The sequence below is a fragment of the Chiloscyllium plagiosum genome, chromosome 1 (assembly GCF_004010195.1).
Source record: "Chiloscyllium plagiosum isolate BGI_BamShark_2017 chromosome 1, ASM401019v2, whole genome shotgun sequence".
NCBI classification, from domain to species: domain Eukaryota; kingdom Metazoa; phylum Chordata; class Chondrichthyes; order Orectolobiformes; family Hemiscylliidae; genus Chiloscyllium; species Chiloscyllium plagiosum.
This window is the reverse complement of record NC_057710.1, coordinates 121,207,262-121,227,405: the sequence shown is the minus strand read 5'-3', so window position 1 is coordinate 121,227,405 and position 20,144 is coordinate 121,207,262. Positions and strand designations below refer to the sequence as shown.

The 20,144-nt window shown below is 41.3% G+C and overlaps 1 protein-coding gene across 2 annotated transcripts in view; it reads right to left on the bottom strand.

Annotated features, from left to right (window-relative positions):
• Positions 1-17,900, bottom strand: part of LOC122552790 (flavin reductase (NADPH)-like) — a 23,099-nt gene extending 5,199 nt beyond the window's left edge. Inside the window, exons 1-4 of one of the 2 annotated variants that reach the window (XM_043695740.1) lie at positions 17,677-17,900; positions 17,417-17,512; positions 13,258-13,400; positions 12,880-13,081 (exon numbers count right to left, since the gene is read on the bottom strand). In XM_043695740.1, coding sequence (XP_043551675.1) covers positions 12,880-13,081; positions 13,258-13,392 — 337 coding nt within the window. In that variant the 5' untranslated portion in view covers positions 13,393-13,400; positions 17,417-17,512; positions 17,677-17,900. The remainder of the gene's footprint in view (positions 1-12,879; positions 13,082-13,257; positions 13,401-17,416; positions 17,513-17,676) is intronic. The other variant, XM_043695731.1, reaches the window with a different exon arrangement.
• Between the last annotated feature and the right edge of the window lie 2,244 nt (positions 17,901-20,144).

Here is a 20,144-nt window from a genome sequence, read left to right as displayed (position 1 = left end):
GCTTCAGGCTCTCTGCCTTTATTCCTGATGAAGGGCTTTTGCCCGAAACGTCGATTTTGCCTGTCCTCGGATGCTGCCTGAATTGCTGTGCTCTTCCAGCACCACTGATCCAGAATCTGGTTTCCAGCATCTGCAGTCATTGTTTTTACCTCATTTTTAAATCACAGCCTAGTTCAGAAATACAAATGGACCATTTCATAAAATCCTGACAGTGCAGGAAGAGGCCATTTGGCCCATCGAGTCAGTACCGACCCTCCGTAGATCATCCACCCTATTTCCATTATCCCCACATTTTACCATGATGTGGAGATGTTGGTGTTGGTGTTGGACTGGGGTGGACAAAGTTAAAAATGCAGATTTATATTTGCTGATATGTTCTATTTTATTCCAAAAGCACATAATCCGTTGGCAGTCAGTCCATGTAACATTTTATAAATTCCTACGTTGGAAATAGAACTAGTCTGACTCAAGGTTGGAATACAGACTCTAACCTCACACCTTTAATGCATTGTCAGAGATGAGATGTCACTTTTCTATAAAACCTTAAATTATCTTGGGAATGTGACTTGAAAGAAGTTCTGGGATTTAAGTGTTAATGAATTGAAACTTGCAACCCATTCAAAGTGATTAAGACTTAACAACAATCTAGGTTTGTTCAATACATTGCATCGGTTGATTGACACTTTGATCTTTTACCATAAATTCCATGTCCTATGGTCCTGCCCCCACGAGTTACCTGATGAAGGAGTAGTGCTTCAAAAGCTTGTACTTCCAAATAAATCCATTGGATTATAACCTGGTGTTGTGTGATTTTTAACATTTTACCATGCCAATCTACTTAATCTGCACATTTTTGGACTGTGGAAGGGAAAAGAGCACCAGGAGGAAACCCAGGCAGACACTTGAGCATAGGAAACTCCACACAGTCACTCAAGTCAACCAAACCCAGGTCCCTGGTAATGTGAGACAGCAGTGCGAACCACTAAGCCACTGTGCTGCCTTATTTGGTAGGAGTTAAATAGTAATAAATCCTAAAAGTTTTCGTAACTGTTCAATTTTGGGTCTAACAGAAAGAGGCTTTTAAAATATTTCCCTTTTCAAGACCTTTATTCAAAACAGTCAGTGGTTTATCCTTCCTGAGTACTCCTTGTTGTTTGAATGTTATAATTCCCCCACTAGATAGTGTTCTGGACCAGGCTAAACCCCCTCAAAACATCTCAAGAAGGTAGCCCAGACCCGAACATTTCTAATTGTTTTCAGTAAAGTGGTATTCCAGGAATGATGCAGCTGGTCAAAACCCTACAGTTTCAAACAAATCAGCATTTATTTACAGAGTACCGAATGAAACACAAGGAAGTGAGAACAGAATACAGAATAACTTAACCTCTCTGAAAACTCAACAGATTATCCCAACTTAATCATGCTGTTCCAAGTTCCTGCAACAATCCCCATAAACACCCCTTGGCAAAAAAGGTAAAATCAAACACGGAGCCTTACAGGAGAGAGAAATGACAGAGAGGTTCTGCTAGGAACACCTTCTTCCATCTAGCTGTTACTTTGACCAGCAGCCTTAAAAACTGACTGCTTGCGCAGAACAGTCAGACTGCTAAAACCAAACCAAACCAAACCAAACCAAACCAGAAGAAAAGCTGAGCTGGGAGAAGTGGCCACTCCTCTTTCATTGTACAAGTGTTTTTTAAACTTAAAAACTTATAAACACAGACAAAATGGAGCCTCTGTCTTTACAACCCCTCTGAAAAAAAAACCCAAGGACAACCTAACCTCATTAAAGGAGCAGCAGCATCACAGCAGGAACCTCTCATATTTTACTCCAGGTATATGTAGATGGATAACATTTTTGTTTTAAACATGAGACATGGTAATAAGGTAGCAGTAGAAATCTGATTGTATCATACTTGCAGTGGTAAAATGGGTGCCAGTGAAAATACTGCTGCCCAAACCATTTCCTTTAATGACATTAAATGGTGTATGAAGCACTCAGCTTTTATAAAGTTTTTTTTTAAGAGACAGAGATGAAATAAAACACATTGTAATTGTTATATTTAAAAACATATTTTTACAATATGAAGTCAGAAACCTAGTAGAAAAGCAATCGTGATTGTTTGGGAATGAATAGAACTGAGAGGGTAGTACGTGTATGGAATGAGCTGCCAGAGGATGTGGTGGAGGCTGGTACAATCGCAACATTTAATAGGCATTTGGATGGGTATATGAATAGGAAGGGTTTGGAGGCATATGGGCCGGGTGCTGGCAGGTGGGACTAGATTGGGTTGGAATATCTGGTCGGCATGGACGGATTGGACCGAAGAGTCTGTTTCCATGCTGTACATCTCTATGACTCTATGACTCTATGAGTTAGGCTATTCTAACTGTAGAATATGAAACATTGGGTGCTATTGTTATTTTTGGACTAGTTTATTTCAGTTAAAAAGAAAACTAATTATGATGGATGTAGTGATTGGAACCAGGTGGATCTCGATGACTATGAGATCCTTGATTTGGGTTATTAACATGGCCAATCAGGAAGCTCTGACTGACCAATACAAACAGAGGATATTGCCTGTTGATGTGAAGGGAATTGCATGTCACTGGCCACTCTGGTGTTTCCTTTCTTCCTGGAGGTAGAATATAAATAAAGATTTACGTACTTGTTCTTCACTGTATCCTACATCTGCACATACATGACATGGGTGCTGGGGAAATTAAGCACTACCGCAGTTAAGCGGTGGGGTGGGGGAAAATAAAAAAAAAGTATAAACAGAGACCAGTTCAAGGGACAGACTCTGAGCTGGCTGGGACGTAAGGCGCACAAGTAACTAAAGGGTGACTTGGTGGCAGGATACCAGCCTCTGTGCAGTTATTTCAGTGCCAGTAAGAGTGGGATTAATATCATAGTCATGCAGGAACACCTACTAGCTGAAGCCCAATTGAACTTCGAACAGGCATTTCAACTGGCTTTGTCATTAGAAAATCAACAAATGGAGCATGGGAGCTACAGGGCACCCCAATGGAAGTGGCTACCCCATCTGATTGAGCTTGAGGAGCACCACTTGGGTTTGCAATTGCAGATTTCAAATCAGGCATATCCTGAGCAGATGCACCCTAGGCCAACTTACAGCAGAACCCCTGAAAAATGCCGAGCCTCAGCCCAACGGCTGAAAAGCTCTTCAGGATCTGGGTTGGCAAGCCATTGTAGTTGCAGCCAGTATGCGGACTCGAGACAGCAAAGGAATCCTACATGGCCTGACTTGAGTAAGAAAACTCGTAGGTCATTACCCAGGAGAGTGCACACCCTGGAATGTCATCTTAGATGTGGGTTGGAACAATTAAATTGCTTAGTGACATCCAAATCAGAACCAGTTAAAATTAATGGTTGGTTAAGTAGTCACCCGATTCCAATGGAGGTCAATACTGCTGCATCTCTGGTTACAGAATCTGTCTTTAACAAGATTCATTTGGGTCTTCAACCCTTAAGTTTGCACAAGACCTCAGCCAGATTGAGAACAAACACTGGGAAACCGTTGATAATTAAGGGTATGACTTCAGTTCTGGTCTCCTATGAGAAGCAGTTGGTATAGTTACTGCTGATGGTAGAAAGTGGCTCAAGCCCAAGCCTATTTGGGTGGATTTGGTTGAGAAAGATTCATCTAGATTGGCTCAACATTTTTTGATTAGAAAATGGCTGCCTCAATGAAATCCTAGTGAAATACCCAGGTGGTTTGCAGGAAGGACTTGGGGCAAAGCCACTTTACATGTTGATCAGGAAGCAATTCCATGATTTTTCAAGGCTCGCATGGTGCCATTTCCCTTGCAGGCAAAAGCAGAGGCAGAAATCAGGAGGCGGGAGAGTGAAAGAAAACCATCACTCAACCAAACCAGACTGGTTATCCTGCCACCAAGTCACCCTTTAGCTACTTGTGCATCGAACCAGGGCAGTTTACGGAATGGGCAGCACTGGTCATACTGATTGTGAAGCCTGATGACTTAGTTTCCCTTTGTTGGAGATTTTAAGCAAACGGTAAACAGTTTCTTGCAGCTGGATAAATACTCAATGCCTCGCATAAAGGACTTGCCCGCAAAGTTCATGGGAGAGTTGTCCTTTATGAAGCTGAACGTTACCCAAGTCTACCTAGTATTGCAACCGGATGAGGAGTCCCAGAAGTTCAGTACAGTTAATAGCCATAAGGAGTTATACCAATATGCAACACTGCCATTTGGGGTATCATCAGTCCTTTTCCAGTGGACCATGGAGAACATTTTACAAGGGCTACCACAGGTTGCCATTTATCTGGATGATATGCTAATAACTGGGAAGACCAATAAAGAACACTGGAGAACTTGGAAGTAGTACTTAAATGTCTCTCGTAGGCTGGAGTATGCCTTAGAATGGAAAAATGTGTGTTGCAGGTGACTCAAGTGACCTACTTGGGTTACAGAGTGGAGAAAACCAGGTTAGACCTGTCGGATGATAATGTGAGGATGATCAAAGGAACTCTGGCTCATACGTCTATACCGGAGCTCAGGTCTTTCCTTGGGTTAGTGAATTATTAGTGCCGTGGCACCTTAACACCTGCTATTGAAAAAAGTGTCGACATTTGAAATGGTCATATAGCCAAGAAGTAGCATTTAGGGAAGTGAAAAAGCAGCTATCATCATCTAAGATGTTAGCCCACTACGATCCATGTGATGCCTCCCCGTACTGTATCGGGGTTGTGTTGGCTCATCAGTTGCCCAATAGAGAGGAATGCCAATGGTGTATGCTTCCTGGACTTTGGCTGATCCCGAATGCAAGTACGCTCAGATAGAGAAGGAAGGTTTGGTGGTCATCCTTGCCATGAGGAAGACCCATCAATATCTTTACAGATGGGAATTTGTCATAGTAACAGTTCACTTGCTAGGGCTACCAAAGGAAAATAAGCTGGTGCTGCCCATAGCTTCCGGGGAAATTCAGCATTGGGCTCTTATTCTCAGCACATACAAACACAAGTTAAAGCATCGTTCAGAAAGCCAAGTAGCTAATGTGGGTGCCTTGGGCTGCCATCAAATGTCCATTCTGGTTTTAAACTTCCTGGACAAAGGTCCTGTCCTAACAATGCTCAAACAGCTGGTGGTAATGGGGGACACAGGCAAGCTATTGCAACCCAGACTGAAATCTTTCTACACCCAGCAAGACCAGATCACCATAGACGACAGCATATTATTGTGGGGAGCAAAAGTGATTGTCCTGAGTAAAGGTTGCTGCCACATACTGGCTGAAATCCACCAGGGTCATCCAGGTGTTTCCAAGATGAAGATGCAAGCAAGATGGTATGTCTGGTGGCCAGGATTGGGTGCCAACATTACTATGTTGATGGGGCAGTGTCCAGAGTGCCAACAAGGTCAAAACCTGCCACTGGCAATGACCCCATATTCATGGGAATGGCTGAGTAAACTCTGGACTAGGTTCCATGTTGACTATGCCAGTTCTTTAATGGGCTCAATGTTCCTGGTCGTTGTGGATGCTCATTCAAAGTGGTTGGATGTGCATAAAGTACATTTGGCAAACTCAGGGATGATAAATGAGAAGCTGCGAGCATCATTTGCGATTCACAGATTCCCAAAAGTATTGGTCATGGACAATGGGACATCATTTACCAGCGGGAAATTTGAGCATTTCCTGAAGTTGAATGGCATATGAGGAGGCTCCATACCAAACATCATCCAATGGCCTGGCGAAAAGAGTGGTCCAAATGTTGAAAGCAGGCTTGAGAGGCAGCCTACAGCATCACTCAATACCAATCTGTTCTGGTTCCTGTTTCATTCTAGGACCACCCGTCATGCAACAATAGGAATAGTTCCAGCAGAGTTACTGATGGAAAGAAGATTCTGTACAACGTTAAATCTGATGTTACCAGATTTGAAGGGGAGGGTGAAATGGCAGCAGGAATGTCAATGCCAGCCACATGCCTCCTCTAAGCGAGAGAGACAGTTTAATTCTGGGGATGGGATTTTGTGCCAGAACCAAGGAAATGGTCCTGTGTGGATATGAGGTGAGGTCGATGCGAGGTCAGGTCGCATGACTTACAAAGTTTGGGTCGGTGAAGCGGTCCTCAACAATCATTTGGATCACCTGTCACCTTGCAAATGAGACAGGAGCAAAACATGCCTGGCCTCTCAGAACAGCCAGAAGGCCCAGCAGAAACTGTAGGTTCTTTCCCTCCATCTAGTGTTGAGAAACCTTCAGAGTCTGAGATGAATGCAGCCTCCATACCATTACAATGGGAAGATGAGGAGCAAACTTTGCCAAAATGCTCTGGTTGCAAGAGGCAGGCAATGGATTGGTATACACCACCCATGTCAGAATCCAAATCAGAGGAACCAGACTGGGGGTTGAAAACATCACAGAAAAAGCTACAAGAGAAAGTCCAGGCCTACATCCCCAGACTAGGGAGAGATACAGTGAATGGAACTGAGTAGAGCTCATTGATTTTGAGATCCTTGATTGGGGTTGTTAACATGGACCAATCAGGAAGCCTTCATTGACCAATATAAACAGGGGATTGTTTTCCTATCTTCCTGGTGGTGGAAATTGAATAAAGATTGGTGCACTTTGTGTCTTTCACTGTGTCTCACACCTGCACACACACACCATGGGTGCTGGGAAAAAAAAAATATATATATAAACAGGGGATTGTCCCTTTTAAGGACGTAAAAAGGCGGGCCCTGTATCGACTGCTGCTGCACACGGTCTACCTCTTCTCCCTCATCCACCGTCCAGACACGCCTTGGCATGGCCATTTGCCACCGGGCGGTGGGGATCCCCAGTGGAGGGCTTTCTACGCGGGAGTCCTCCCCCTTTCTCTCGGGGATCTGGGGTGGAGGGTGCTGCACGCAGCAGTCCCCTGCAACCGCAGATTGCGGTGGTTCACGGACTCCCAGCCCAACTGCTTGTTCTGTGGTGCTGTGGAGTCCGTGGACCACGTGTATATTGGGTGTGGGCGTTTTCACTCCCTTTTTGATTTTCTGAAAAACCTCCTCCTCTGCTTCTAGTTGCACTTCAGTCCCTCGCTCCTGATCTTTGGGCACCCGGTACGGAGGAGGGAGGGCAGGTCTGAAGACCTCCTCATGGGTCTGCTCCTGGACCTGGCCAAACTGGCCATCAACAGGTTGAGGCAGCGGGCCGTGGAGGGGGTCGTTAGGGCCGACTGCCTGCCCCTCTTCCACGGTTACGTTAGGGCCCGGGTGTCTCTGGAGAAGGAGCACGCGGTGGCCACCAACACCCTGGAGTTGTTCAGGAAGAGATGGGCACCGCAGGGAGTGGAGTGCATCATTTCTCCCTCCAACTCTATTTTGATTTAATTCCCTGCCCTCCCCTTCACTGTTTGATTACACAGTGCCCTTTGATGTGAAGGGCACTGCTTGTCACTAGCCACTCGGGTGTAAGAAAAAGGAAAAAAACAAGAAAAAAAAACGGGATTTAGAATCTCTTCAGTTCAGGGGACTGACTCTGAGCTCACTCGCTACAGCCAGCCAAGTAATTAAAGGAGGACTTGGTAATGGAATACCAGCCGCTGTGCAGTTATTTCAGTGTGGTAAACACATGGCAGTAACTGTGGAAGTTTAATAGAACATTGTTTTCAGGATGGAGATGCAATTGTGTGACTGCTACCAAGAAGCATTCAATTGGAAACATCCATTTCACAGTGAGTTCAATAAAGATACAGTACAAACCAAACCATTGTACAGCGGAGCTGAGATTGAGGGCAGAAGGGCTGTATAGAGGCATGGCTACTGAAAGGAGAACATAAGAATGTTCAGAGTTACTGAAACATACTAAAAGCCATAGGAAGCCATAGAAAAGAAACAATAAACAAACGATCACAGAAAGCACTGGGTAAGATATAATTGCTGCAAACCTTCCTTTCCCAGCACTGGTCAAGATGAAAGACAATGGGAAACAAAACAGTCAGTTTTCTCCAATCACAATGGAAAATTATGAAATTGCAGCAGATGTGACTAACAAGCCAGAGAAACTACACTTAGTTCCACTTTTATCATGTTGAGGAGAGATTGTTTCAAAGTGCCTTCCACTGAAAATCTCTTTGAAGAACATATCAGATGAATTGCAAATATTTTTAAAACCTGAAGGTCCATGTTACACCCCAAGTGAACATGACTTATTAATGGTAAGAATACAATATATGGGGCCAGAGTAGAAAAAGGAGTTCAATGATCAGTATAGACTGCACTGGCCACTTGCAGAATCCTGCATAATCTCACATTTTCTCATATTACATTCCATCTGCCATGATTTTGCCCTTCATTAATCTGTCTATATTCTTCTGTAGTTTCTTTGTGTCATCCTTACTCCTTGCCTTCTCATCAAAGTCATCAATATATATTGAAAGTAAGTGTGGCCCCAGCACTGATCCCGTGGCACTCCCATTGTAACATGTTACCAACGTTTATATACCCTCTAAATCCCAACTCTCTGACTGATATTCTTTAGCCAATTCTTTATCTAACATACTAATGCTAGTATGTTAGCTCCAACACCATGGGCTCTTGTCTTGTTAAGTAGCCTTATATGTAATACTTTACTGAATGCCTTTAGAAATCCAAAGATATTACATCTACTGGCTCCCCTTTATCCACCCTATTTCTTAAGAAACTGTAGAAATTTGTCAGGCATGATTTCCTCATCATGAAGTCATGCTTTCTCTTTCTGATTATTTTATGTGTTTCTAAATACATTGCTATTTGTTCCTTTATAGACGCTAACCTTTTCCTAATAACACGTGTTACCTAACTGGGTAGAGTAACCTGTTTTTGACTACCTCCTGTTTTGAGTAAGGTTGTTGTATTGACAATTTTCCAACCTCTGGAACTTTTCCAGAACCTAAGGATTCTTGGAAAATTACTACCAGTGTATCCCCTATCTTTGTAGCTATTTCCTTTAAAATCTTTAGATGCAATCCATCAGGTCCAGAGTACCTATTGGCCTTTTGTCCCATTGTTTTCCCTGGAACTTTTCTCTAGTTATAGTTATTGTGTTTATTTCCCCTGCCCTTTTATCTCCTTGATTATTTAGTACTTTTGGGATGCTATTTGTATGCTCCATTGTGAAGACTGACGTTCGTATTTGTTCAACTCTTCTGCCATTTTTGGACTCCTTATGAGTATTTTTCAGAGGTCTATGTTCACTGTAGCTCTTTCTTCATTCTATCTATTTCAAGAAGCTATTACAGTCTGTTTTTATGTTATTTACTAGTTTACCTTCATTTCCTTTTCTCCCTCTATCTTTTTGGTCATGTTTTGTTGGCTTTTAAAACTTTCCCAATTCTCTGATTTACTATTAATCTTTGCCACATTATAACTTCTGTTTCTTTCAATTTTATATTTTCTAATCACCCTGTTCTATGCTTTGCATTACACACACATAGAGCAGGTGAGAGCTGAATCAAGGCCTCCTGACTCAGAGGTAGGGACACTGGCATTGTATCGCAAAAACCCCCTTCTTACAATTAGACACTGTCATTAAATTCCCTGGTAAACCATGGTCAGGTAATCTCTTTCCTAGAATCCTTCTTCATCACTGAGATATGAATTTGCTGAACTATTAGACCAAGGCAGCATACTGTATAAAAGAAATAGAAACATTATCCCTAAGGATTGGAGATAAGAGATATGAAAAAGTATCCTTGCAAGCCACCAACAAATTGAAAATTAAGACTGAGAATGTCAAGAGAAGTGCTAATTTGGCCAAACATGAGCAATGAAATTGAGAACCACATCAGCCAGGATGGTGTTTGTAATGAGAACCAAGCTAAACATACTAGAGAGTGCCTAATGATACATAACATCCTAAGATGAAGCTAGTAGTATACCTCTTGCAGGACTGATTATCTTGTCACTGCAGGCTATTCTGACTATTGCAAGGCAAAAGCAGCTGATTTAATGACTGCTGATGAGATTGTAGAAAGCATAAAAGCACACTTCAATCATTATTCAGATATTCCAAGGAACGGCAATCAAAGTCAGGTCACTACTCCATTTTTGCATTTTTCTGTTGGCTCTGAGTTCTGCATTTCTGGCCAGCCATTCCAATCCCAGTACCTTCAGAAATGCAGAGCGATCCTGTAATGGAACAATTTCCTTGTAGTGCAGAATAAGCAGGGGAAATCAAACCTCTTTTGCAGCAGGCAGTTGGCACGGGATTGGCAGCGGGGGTGGAGCAGGTGTAGGGTGTGGCACTGGATATGTTGAGTCCAGCAAAGAAGGTGTATTGGTAATTGCTCTGGTGGGGAAGAGGCAGATATTTTAGGTGCAGTGAAGGTATGGGAGATAGAGTAGTACCAGTAATTCCCAGTCAGAGGGTGCTGGTCTGGGTATTTTCAAAGTTCTAAGGGGGTAAAGAGTTGGGAGTCTTGTAGCTATGAGTCAAATGTTAAGTTGAAGGGTCAGTTTAATAGTTACTTGAACTGAATTAGGTCTTCAAATCAACTAACTCTTCCTAGGTAACTATCAGCTTAATTGAAGCAAAAATCTTAGAATTCTCCAACTTTAAGGATTTTCTTTGCTGAGTGTTCCACACATGGGGAATTACCCACCTCAGTTTTCAATTTCACAGGCATTGTCTGCAAAGGATAAAGCTGAAGCATTTGCAGCAATTTTCAGCCAGAAGTAATAAAGGGAACATCCATCTCAGACTTTTCCTGTGGTCCACAACATTACAGATACCAGTCTTCAGCCAATTCAATTCACTCCATGGGATATCAAGAAATGGTTGGAGGCAATGAATGTTGCAAAGGTTACGGGCCCTGACCACATTCTGGCAGTAATACCAAAGACATATTCTCCAGAACTTAATTCTCTCTTAGCCAAGCTTTTCCAGTACAGTTATAGCAATGACATCCATCCAACAACATGAAAAATTGCCCAGGCAAGTCCTACACATAAAAAGCAGGTCAAATCCAACTCAGTCATTTACTGCACCATTAGTCCACTCTCAATCATCCATAAAGTGATGTTAAGTGTTGTTAACAGTGTTATCAAGCATCACCTGCTCAGCCAGAACCCACTCATTTACACAGAGTCTGGGTTCCGCTAGGATCACTCAGCTCCTGAACTCATTACAGACCTGGTTCAACATGGACAAGTGAGCTGAATTTCAGACACGAGGTCAGAGTGACAGCCCTCAACATCAAGGCTGTGTTTAACACAATGGGGCATCAAGGTGCCCAGCAAAACTAGAATCAATGGGTATTGGGGGCAAACTCTCCATTGTTGGAGTCATACCTGACACAGTGGGAGATGATTGTGGTTAAGGCCAGTCACCTCAGCTCCATGACATCTCTGCAGAAGTTCCTCAGGATAGTGTCCTCGGCCCAACATCTTCAGCTGCTTCATCATTGACTTTCCAGCTTTGCAAATCATCACATACTAAAGCAGTCTATATTCAATTGCAACAAGATTTGGATAAACAGAGGCTTGGGATGCTTAGTGACAAGTATAATTTGCACCATTTAAATGCCATGGAATGACCATCTCCAGTAAGAGACGATCTAACCACCACTCCCTGACATTCACTTGTGTTGCCATCACTGAATCCCCCAGTATCAACATTCTTGGTGTTACCATTGGCCAGAAACTCAACTGGACTCACCACATGCACACAGTGGCTAACAGAGCATGTCAGAGGCTAGGAAACATTTTGTCAGAAATGATGGTGGATTAGGTGTGTGCAGAATGAAAATTCCCTTTACCAGAGCTGACTAAACTGTTTAAAAGGGTTGGATATATGAATCTCTGGCATTCTGAATTGTCAGGACTGGCATGCTAGGTTGGGTTGTTGAACTGAGATGTGCCTTGCCATTGATAATTGTATGCAAATGATATGGAGTGGAACAAATGGCAATAGCAATGCAGTGATTGTGCTTGAATGGAGACCTTGGGAAGCTTTAGGACCACCCTCTCTTACCACACGTGCACCTGAAATGTGGTGTAAAGTTAAATAAATTTACTTTTGTTTAAAAGAAAGTGCCACTATTTGAATTTTGTTGATTTTGGTTTTTGTTTCAGTAAAATTTTTAAAAAATATAATTCTTGTCCTGTGGTTGCTTCCATTGTTATGGACCAGACCAGACCCCTTCAAAGTGTTTGAAGATGGTAGCCCAGACCCTAACATTTTTAGTTGTTTTTGGCAGATGCAAAATGAATATTCCAGGAGTGATGAAGCTGGTCAAACCACTCAGTTTTAAACAAAACAGAATTTATTTACAGAATACGAGTGAAATATGAACAAAAGAGAACAAAATAGAATAACTTAACCTATCTGAAAACCCAAACCACTCCATCACAACTTAATGATGCTGTTCCAATTTCCTGCAACAATCTCATAAACACAGCCCTTGGTAAAAAATGGTAAATTCAAACCCAGGCTCTTATAGGAGAAATGTGAGAAGGAGAGAATCAGCCAGGCATCATCTGCTGAAGCAGGAAACCTTTTTTTTCACTGTAGCTGCTTCTCTGTACCCAGTAGTTTTAACAGACTGTTTGTAAAAACCAAACCAAACCAGAAAAACCCTGAACTGGGAAAACTGGCCACTCCCCTTTCATTGTACAAATGATTTTAAAAAAAACCTAAAAGCCTTTTCCCTGATTGTTGCCTTAGGCAGTATCTTAGTGATTAGCACTGTCCCTAATCCCAGGCAAATCAGAACCTCTGCCTTTTGCAACCCCTCTTGAAACAAACCAAGGACAACATAACCTTGTTAAGGGAGCAGCATCGCCACACCTTTGGATAATTTAGGAAATCAATCTCTCGTAAAAAGTCACTACACATGCAGCATCATAGCAATAGTTGTAAGAAGTACTCACGTTTAGTGTACCACGATGACATTGCTATAATTCGAGTTACTTCTGCCTTACGCATAGCAGAAATTATAGCTTTCATTGATTCTGTGTATTCAGTATGTCCAGAAAATAAGCGTATTGGGAACCCAAGGCAGGACATGATGACATCCTGGTCGTTAAAATGCCCCTGAAGACTGTCGGCTGAGAAAATATTTGCTTTCACCACCTGCAAAAATGATTTAAGAATGGAACATTGTGCTGTGAGCTGTCATCTGTGTTAGAAACAGAACATGTATTAAAATTCTTGATTCTGGTACAATTGCCTCTGTTGGGAAATCTGTATCTTTAAATAAATATGTATCATTATAATACTTGACATAATTCTAGGTTGCCAGTGGTTACCTTCAGGTTGTCATGCTGAATGGTCAGCTTGCTGGGAGTTCTCACAACAGCTTTCGCCACATAGCCCTGTTCAAGTGCTTGTCTCACTAATAATTGGCCTGTTTGTCCTGTGGCCCCAAGTACCAAGAGTTTCATTCTTCAGTCTGAAAGTAACAGTCAAGAAATGATGCAGTCTATTCACAGATAGTCAAACCAATAGTTTGATACTCTATTTAAAGTATAATAATAATTTCTATCATACTTTCACACTCGTTACCTTAAGATCTCACACTTTGACTACAATCAATAGTACACGTAGATTGCCAGGACTGGATGACGAAGTGATCTAATACACCGACTCCCCTTGCACTTCTGGCTTCGACTTTCAAACAAATTGACGCATGCAAAACCTCATGCTAATTGAAAGTATCCTAAGTGAAACAGTTTGCATAGTCTTAATTCTTCTTGTGTATGGATGTGACTGGCATTCTCAACCATAACTGAGAGATTTACAGTTGAATGGTGTGGGAAATGGCACTCCCACAGTATTCCACAATGAACTCAGCTCAAACTTCAATTATTGCTTGTTGTGACTTTTTCTTCCATATCAGATATTTCATTGGCAATAGTACCTTTCTTCTGTAATTTGTTTTTCTACCTAGTTAGTAATCAAATTTCTTTCCTGAAGAAGGGCTCATGCCCGAAACATCGATTCTCCTGCTCTTTGGATGCTGCCTGACCTGCTGCGCTTTTCCAGCAACACATTTTCAAATCAAATTTGATAGTTGATCTGTCATTGAGCCTATGCAAGACAGCGGTTGATGAATTTTGGGGTAGTAGGGAAATTAAGTGATATGGACATAATGGAAGAAGATGGAGTTGACATAAATGATTAGCCATGATTTGGATGAATGGGGAAGAAAGCTTGAAGAGCCAAATTCACTTCCCAATTCTTTATTGTAAGTCTTGAACATTTCTGATAATAAGTGCAATTAAGGGTTAATTATCGATTTTGTTGTTGTTCACTTCTATGATTTATAATTCAAAGATACTGTGTCATCGATAATGGAGTGATTGACTTTTGTATTCTTCACTTTCCAAAATAACATAAGAAATATAATGTAGGCCCATTTACATTAGAATGAGAAACAGGGGGAGAAAAGAACAATTCTTGGTGCATGCAAAGCATTTTGATTAGTCTAGAATCCTATTTATCGCTTTCCAGTACCACCTCAAAAAATATTTCAACGGGTTCTTGCTCCCCAGTTTTATTTTTGCCTTCTTCCCATCAAAACAGGTCGATGAATGCATTTTATTAAACTGATGTAACCTTGTAAATTCCTGCAATTTCATTGAATGTTTCTGAAATTAGGTCAAATTATCCTCACCAAATTTCACTGTATCAGAGAACTTTGTAATAGTACTAAAATATAATATGTGCAGTACAATTTTTCCCATTTTAATGAAAAGATATTTCTCTGTTATGTCATAGATATATTGGAATGGTCTTTATTTGAAAGAAAGGGACTTCATGGTGTCTTGCTAGCTCAACAGAATGATGTGATTCTAAGCATTACAGATTAAGAAGGTTCCACTCTCTGACCTATGTTTGGTTAACACAACAATTGCTTTTTTACAGGAAAGAGGAGATCAGCGTTAATCTATGCTTCACAACTCATTTGGAGAGTGCATTTCAAGAGAACAGAATTGGGCTCAGTTATGATGGGCAAAACTATAACTGCCAACAGGGTCTGGGTTAGTATGTGTGAAAGAATTTAAAGTCACAAGAAGGGGTTGAGATTCCACAACAATCTTAGCTTAATTCAGGCAAGCAGGAAATCCTCTATCTATCATAATTATATTAGGTATATTAATATAAAATATTCAAATCCACAATTAACTCAGGATTTAATATAAAATTTTGAGTTCAACTTTCAATGCCAAGCTGTATTGAACTCATAAAAGGAAATTAGGTAGGTGTATGGTCAGAAATCAATTTTCAATTGAATTTATTTATTCAAAAGCAAAAAGTGAATCCGCAAAGCTGCTGGCATTTCCTATGAAAGGTTGGTTCTTATTGGACTTATTCTAACTGCGTGATCTCACTGATTAGATTTGATTACTTACAGTGTGGAAACAGGCCCTTCGGCCCAACAAGTCCACATCAACCCGCACCCACCCAGACCTATTCCCCTACACTACGGGCAATTTAGTATGGCCAATTCACCTAACCGGCACAATTTTGGACTGTGAGAGGAAACCGGAGCACCTGGGGAAAACCCACGCAGACACGGGGAGAATGTGCAAACTCCACACAGTCAGTCGCCTGAGGTGGGAAGTGAACCTGGGTCTCTGGCACTGTGCGCCGCCCACTGCTTTCAAAGTCATGTTCAATTTTTTTGAAAGTAGTTCCATTTATCTTGGACTTTACTTCTCTCGATATCAACTTTCTTGCTTTCATCCTTCACTACAGCATCAGAGTAACTTATGTAATAAGTTATTGTATGGTCCACTAATGGCATGTTGGCAGGCATGCCAGCAACAGCAGTTGACTACTTAAAGGTTTGTATGCTATCCTGAAAGCTGCCATGTTTCTTCATCCTCTGATAGTCATATTTCCCAGAGCTTTTTATTCCGGCACAACACCGTTGGTGGCAGAAAGAAAGCAAGGGAATTACTTGAGGAAGGGTCAGATCATGTTTGTTTTTTATTCACATGTGTGACATAGGCATGGCAGACTGGGCCAGCATCCTCATTTGCCTTTGAGAAAGTTGTGATGAGTTGCTTTCTTGAACCACTACAGTCCACATGCTGTAGGTAGACCCACAATGCTGGTCAGGAAGCAAGTGGAGGATTTTGACCCAATGGCAGTGAAAGAATGGCGATATATTTCCAAGTCAGGTCAGTGAGTGGCTTAGAGGTGAACTTGAGGGTGGTGGTATCCCGTGTATCTGCTGCCCTTATTATTCTAAATGGGAGTGTAATGGGTTTGAAGGTGTGTCGAAGGATCTTTAGTGAATTTCTGCAGGACATCTTAGACAGTAAATTGTAAAAGTAAATTTGGCATTGTCCCACTCTCAATATAGAGACATGCAACTGGTAGTTGATGAATTTAAGGGTCACCACACCTCAGATAAGTGGTGAGGTTGAGAAGAAGGCACCTTCATTATGAACCCAGCCAGTTATAGGAATTGAATCCACTCTGTTGGTATTAACTCCACATCATAAACCAGTACCTAGCCAACTGAGCTAACAGAATACAGCAGGTGCTGCTGTGAAAACAGGGATATAATCTGCCTTCCTCCAGTTATCATGCATTTGAGAGAGCTGTTGTATTTGATGCTTCCTTTGAATTGCTGGAAGACCTGTGATTGGAATCTCTGCCAATAATGTGGAGCTGTATTTTAACAAAACAAAAGTAGGAGCACAAGGGTAATGTGACTGTGCTTGTCACTCCTTTGAAATTTCAGCTGTATGATTTTCCTACATAAAAAGCCTGCATTACTTGAGTATACAAATTCAGAAGGTACAATTGCAAACTGTCCAAAGAAAAAAAGTCCTACTTTAATCTCATTTTTAAATCTACTGATCGCAAACATTCTCAGATATGGAGTATTTATGGTGGCTACAATTATTGTCCTGTTCCAACCAATGAACCTGTATCAGATTTATCTATACATTCAAATATGCTGAACCTGGAGTCAGGACCTAAAATGAGTTTCACTTTGGAATAAGTTTATGCCTTAACATTGACACAGTGTTGAAACTGCTTTAAATTTAAGCTAAACCTGAAGTATAATTACACTCTAAGTTTACCTTGTAATGTTATACTTGCCCCCTACTATTTCAGTAAGGAACATTGAGCTGACAATATCAAGAGACATTTTATCAGCAAAGTTTTATCAGCAGAGTGTTGCAAATATAGTACAAATCAAATGTGGCATTAGCAGCATTAGAACTTCAAGCTGACCGTCAGCTTTAACCTCAGCTTAGTAAATCAAAACTGTCCTTTACAAGAAACTCTTGAATTTAGAAACATTTTTCACATCCACAGGATGCTGCAGAACCCTCACAACCAATTAATTCATTTGGAACTGTTGTTATATGAGTAAATGCAAGGCAGCAGTCAAATATCAAAAATAAATGAGAAAAACACTGAAAATATCAGAGCGAATCTTACCTAAACTACTTTCTATTACTTTTTTCTTGCAGTTTCAGAACTTCAGTGTCATAGTTGTCTTGATTTAATAAAATATGGTTGTGGATTTTGTCAACGCTAGTAAGAATTAATAAGAACACACAACCAATAATGTTACATGATTTTTACTCTTCAGTTGGTTACAGACCAACTAGAAATGCAATAATTCCTTAAAATCGTGAGAAGTGAAATACTCCAGTATGTAACAAAGTCAAAAACATAATTTAACAGGACATACTTACCTAACAAAAAATAAATTGTTACGTGATTCTTTTCTCCTGAATGCTATTACTGATCAATAATAAAGCTTTTCCAGATTGTGAGTGGCTTGTTGGAAATCAATGTCTCTACTTTTTAAAGTAATCCACAAACTAAGTTGTATCTGACCGAGTCCAGCCCTTCAACCTCTGTACCACTTCCATATAAAATAATATTTTCTACAGCTCTAAAACAGTGCATGCTTATGTTCAACATTGGCCCCACATATTGATCCACAGTTAATAATTCTTGATTCCACTGTAAACAAATAACTGAGTCTGTGTCAAGAGGACTTTTCTCTAACTTCCAAATGCATCCCCAATTAAATATGAGAGTCAACTACCTAGGGTGACATTGAGGATTCAAGTATAGCACTATTGTTATTTTAATCAAGTTGCAACACATATCCTGTGTAGGTTGGACTTGATAGCAGACCTTCTAGCCCAGAGGCAGGAACACCACCACTGCACCACAAGATCCTACATAGTGCAGTATTATGTACTTGCTTTGCTTTTCCAACACATATAAATCACTGGGTGGAAGAAGTGCAATGAGAGGCTTTTGGTGAAACATTTACAAGATGTTCAGCTTCTAATACTTGATTAAAATGTACATAGACTTTGACTTTAGGCATGCACTTCAAGTCAACTTGACTGTGACACTTTGTGAATGGCAGCAGGTCAAATGAAGAGGGAAACTGGTTTAGATTCCTTACAGCAGCTATCACTGAAGCCAAAGGGAGACATTTATTGCTTGTGCCACAGAATTGGAAAGAGCATAAGAACCAGGAGCAGGAGTAGGCCATCTGGCCTTTCGAGACTGCTCCACCATTCAATAAGTTCATGACTGATCTATTTGCGGCCTCAGCTCCACTTACCCACCCTCTCACCATATCTCTTAATTCCTTTAATGTTTAAAAAATTATCTACCTTAGCTTTAAAAACATTCAACAAGGAAGCCTCAACTATTTCAGTGGGCAGGTAATTCCACAAATTCACAACCTTTTGAATGATGAAGAAGCTCTTCTTCAATTCAGTTTTAAATCTGCTCCCCCTAATTCTGAGGCTATGCTCTCTTGTTTTAGCGGAGAAAGTGAGGACTGCAGATGCTGGAGATCAGAGCTGAAAATGTGTTGCTGGAAAAGCGCAGCAGGTCAGGCAGCATCCAGGGAACAGGAGAATCGATGTTTCGGGCATAAGCCCTTCTTCAGGGTTTCCTGCCTGACCTGCTGCACTTTTCCAGCAACACATTCTCTTGTTTTAGCTTCAGCCACCTGTGAAACATCTTAGCTGCTTCTATCTTATCTATTCCCTTCAAAATTTTATATGTTTCTATAAGATCTCCCTTCATTCTTCTAAATTCAAATGAATATAATCCCGGTCTACTCAATCTCTCCTCATAAGTCAACCCCCTCAACTCCGGAATCAACCTAGTGAACTTCCTCTGCACCCCCTCTTGTGCCAGTACATCCTTTCTCAAGTAAGGAGACTAAAACTGCATGCAATACTCCAGGTGTGGCCTCACCAGCACCCTATGCAGCTGCAACATAACCTCCCTCCTTTTAAACTCAATCCCTTTAGCAATAAAGGACAAAAATCCATTTGCCGCCTTAATTGGGTGGCACAGTGGCTCGGTGGCTAGCACTGCTGCTACACAAAGCCACGGACCCAGGTTCAATTCCAGCCTCAGGTGACTGTGTGGAGTTTGCACATACACTGCCTGTGTGGGCTTCCTCCAGGTGCCCTGATTTCCTCCCAAAATCCAAAGATGTGCAGCAAGGTGAATTGGCCATGCTCAATTGCCAATAGTGTTCAGAGGTGTGTAGGTCAGGGGTAGGGGACTGGGTCTGTGTGGATTATTCTTCGGAGGATTGGTGTGGACTGTTGGGCTGAAGGGCCTATTTCCGCACTGCAGGGATTCTAGTAATAATTACTTGCTGCACCTGCAAACCAACCTTCTGTGATTCATGCACAAGGACACCCAGGTCCATCTGCACAGCAGCGTGCTGCAATATTTTACTGTTCAAATAATTTTACTGTTATTCCTACCAAAATGAATGATTTCACATTTATCAACATTGTACTCCATCTGCGAGACCTTTGCCCACAGATCAATCAACATGCAGATTAAAATCCCCCATGATAATTGCCATACCATTTTTACAAACATCAGTTATTTCTTTGCTATTATTTAGTGGCCTAAACACTATGCCTATCAGTGACTTTGTGGTCTTAGAATTTCTAAATTCCACCCAAATGGATTTAACCTTATTCTCCTTAGAACCTATATCATCTTTTATCACTACCCTAATGTCATCCTTAAATATTAGAGCTACACCAACTCCCTTACCTTCCTGTCTGTCCTTCCAAATAGTCTGACACCCGTGAATACTTAACTCACTGTCGTGACCATCCTGTAACTATGTCTCTGTGACAGCTACTAAATCATACTC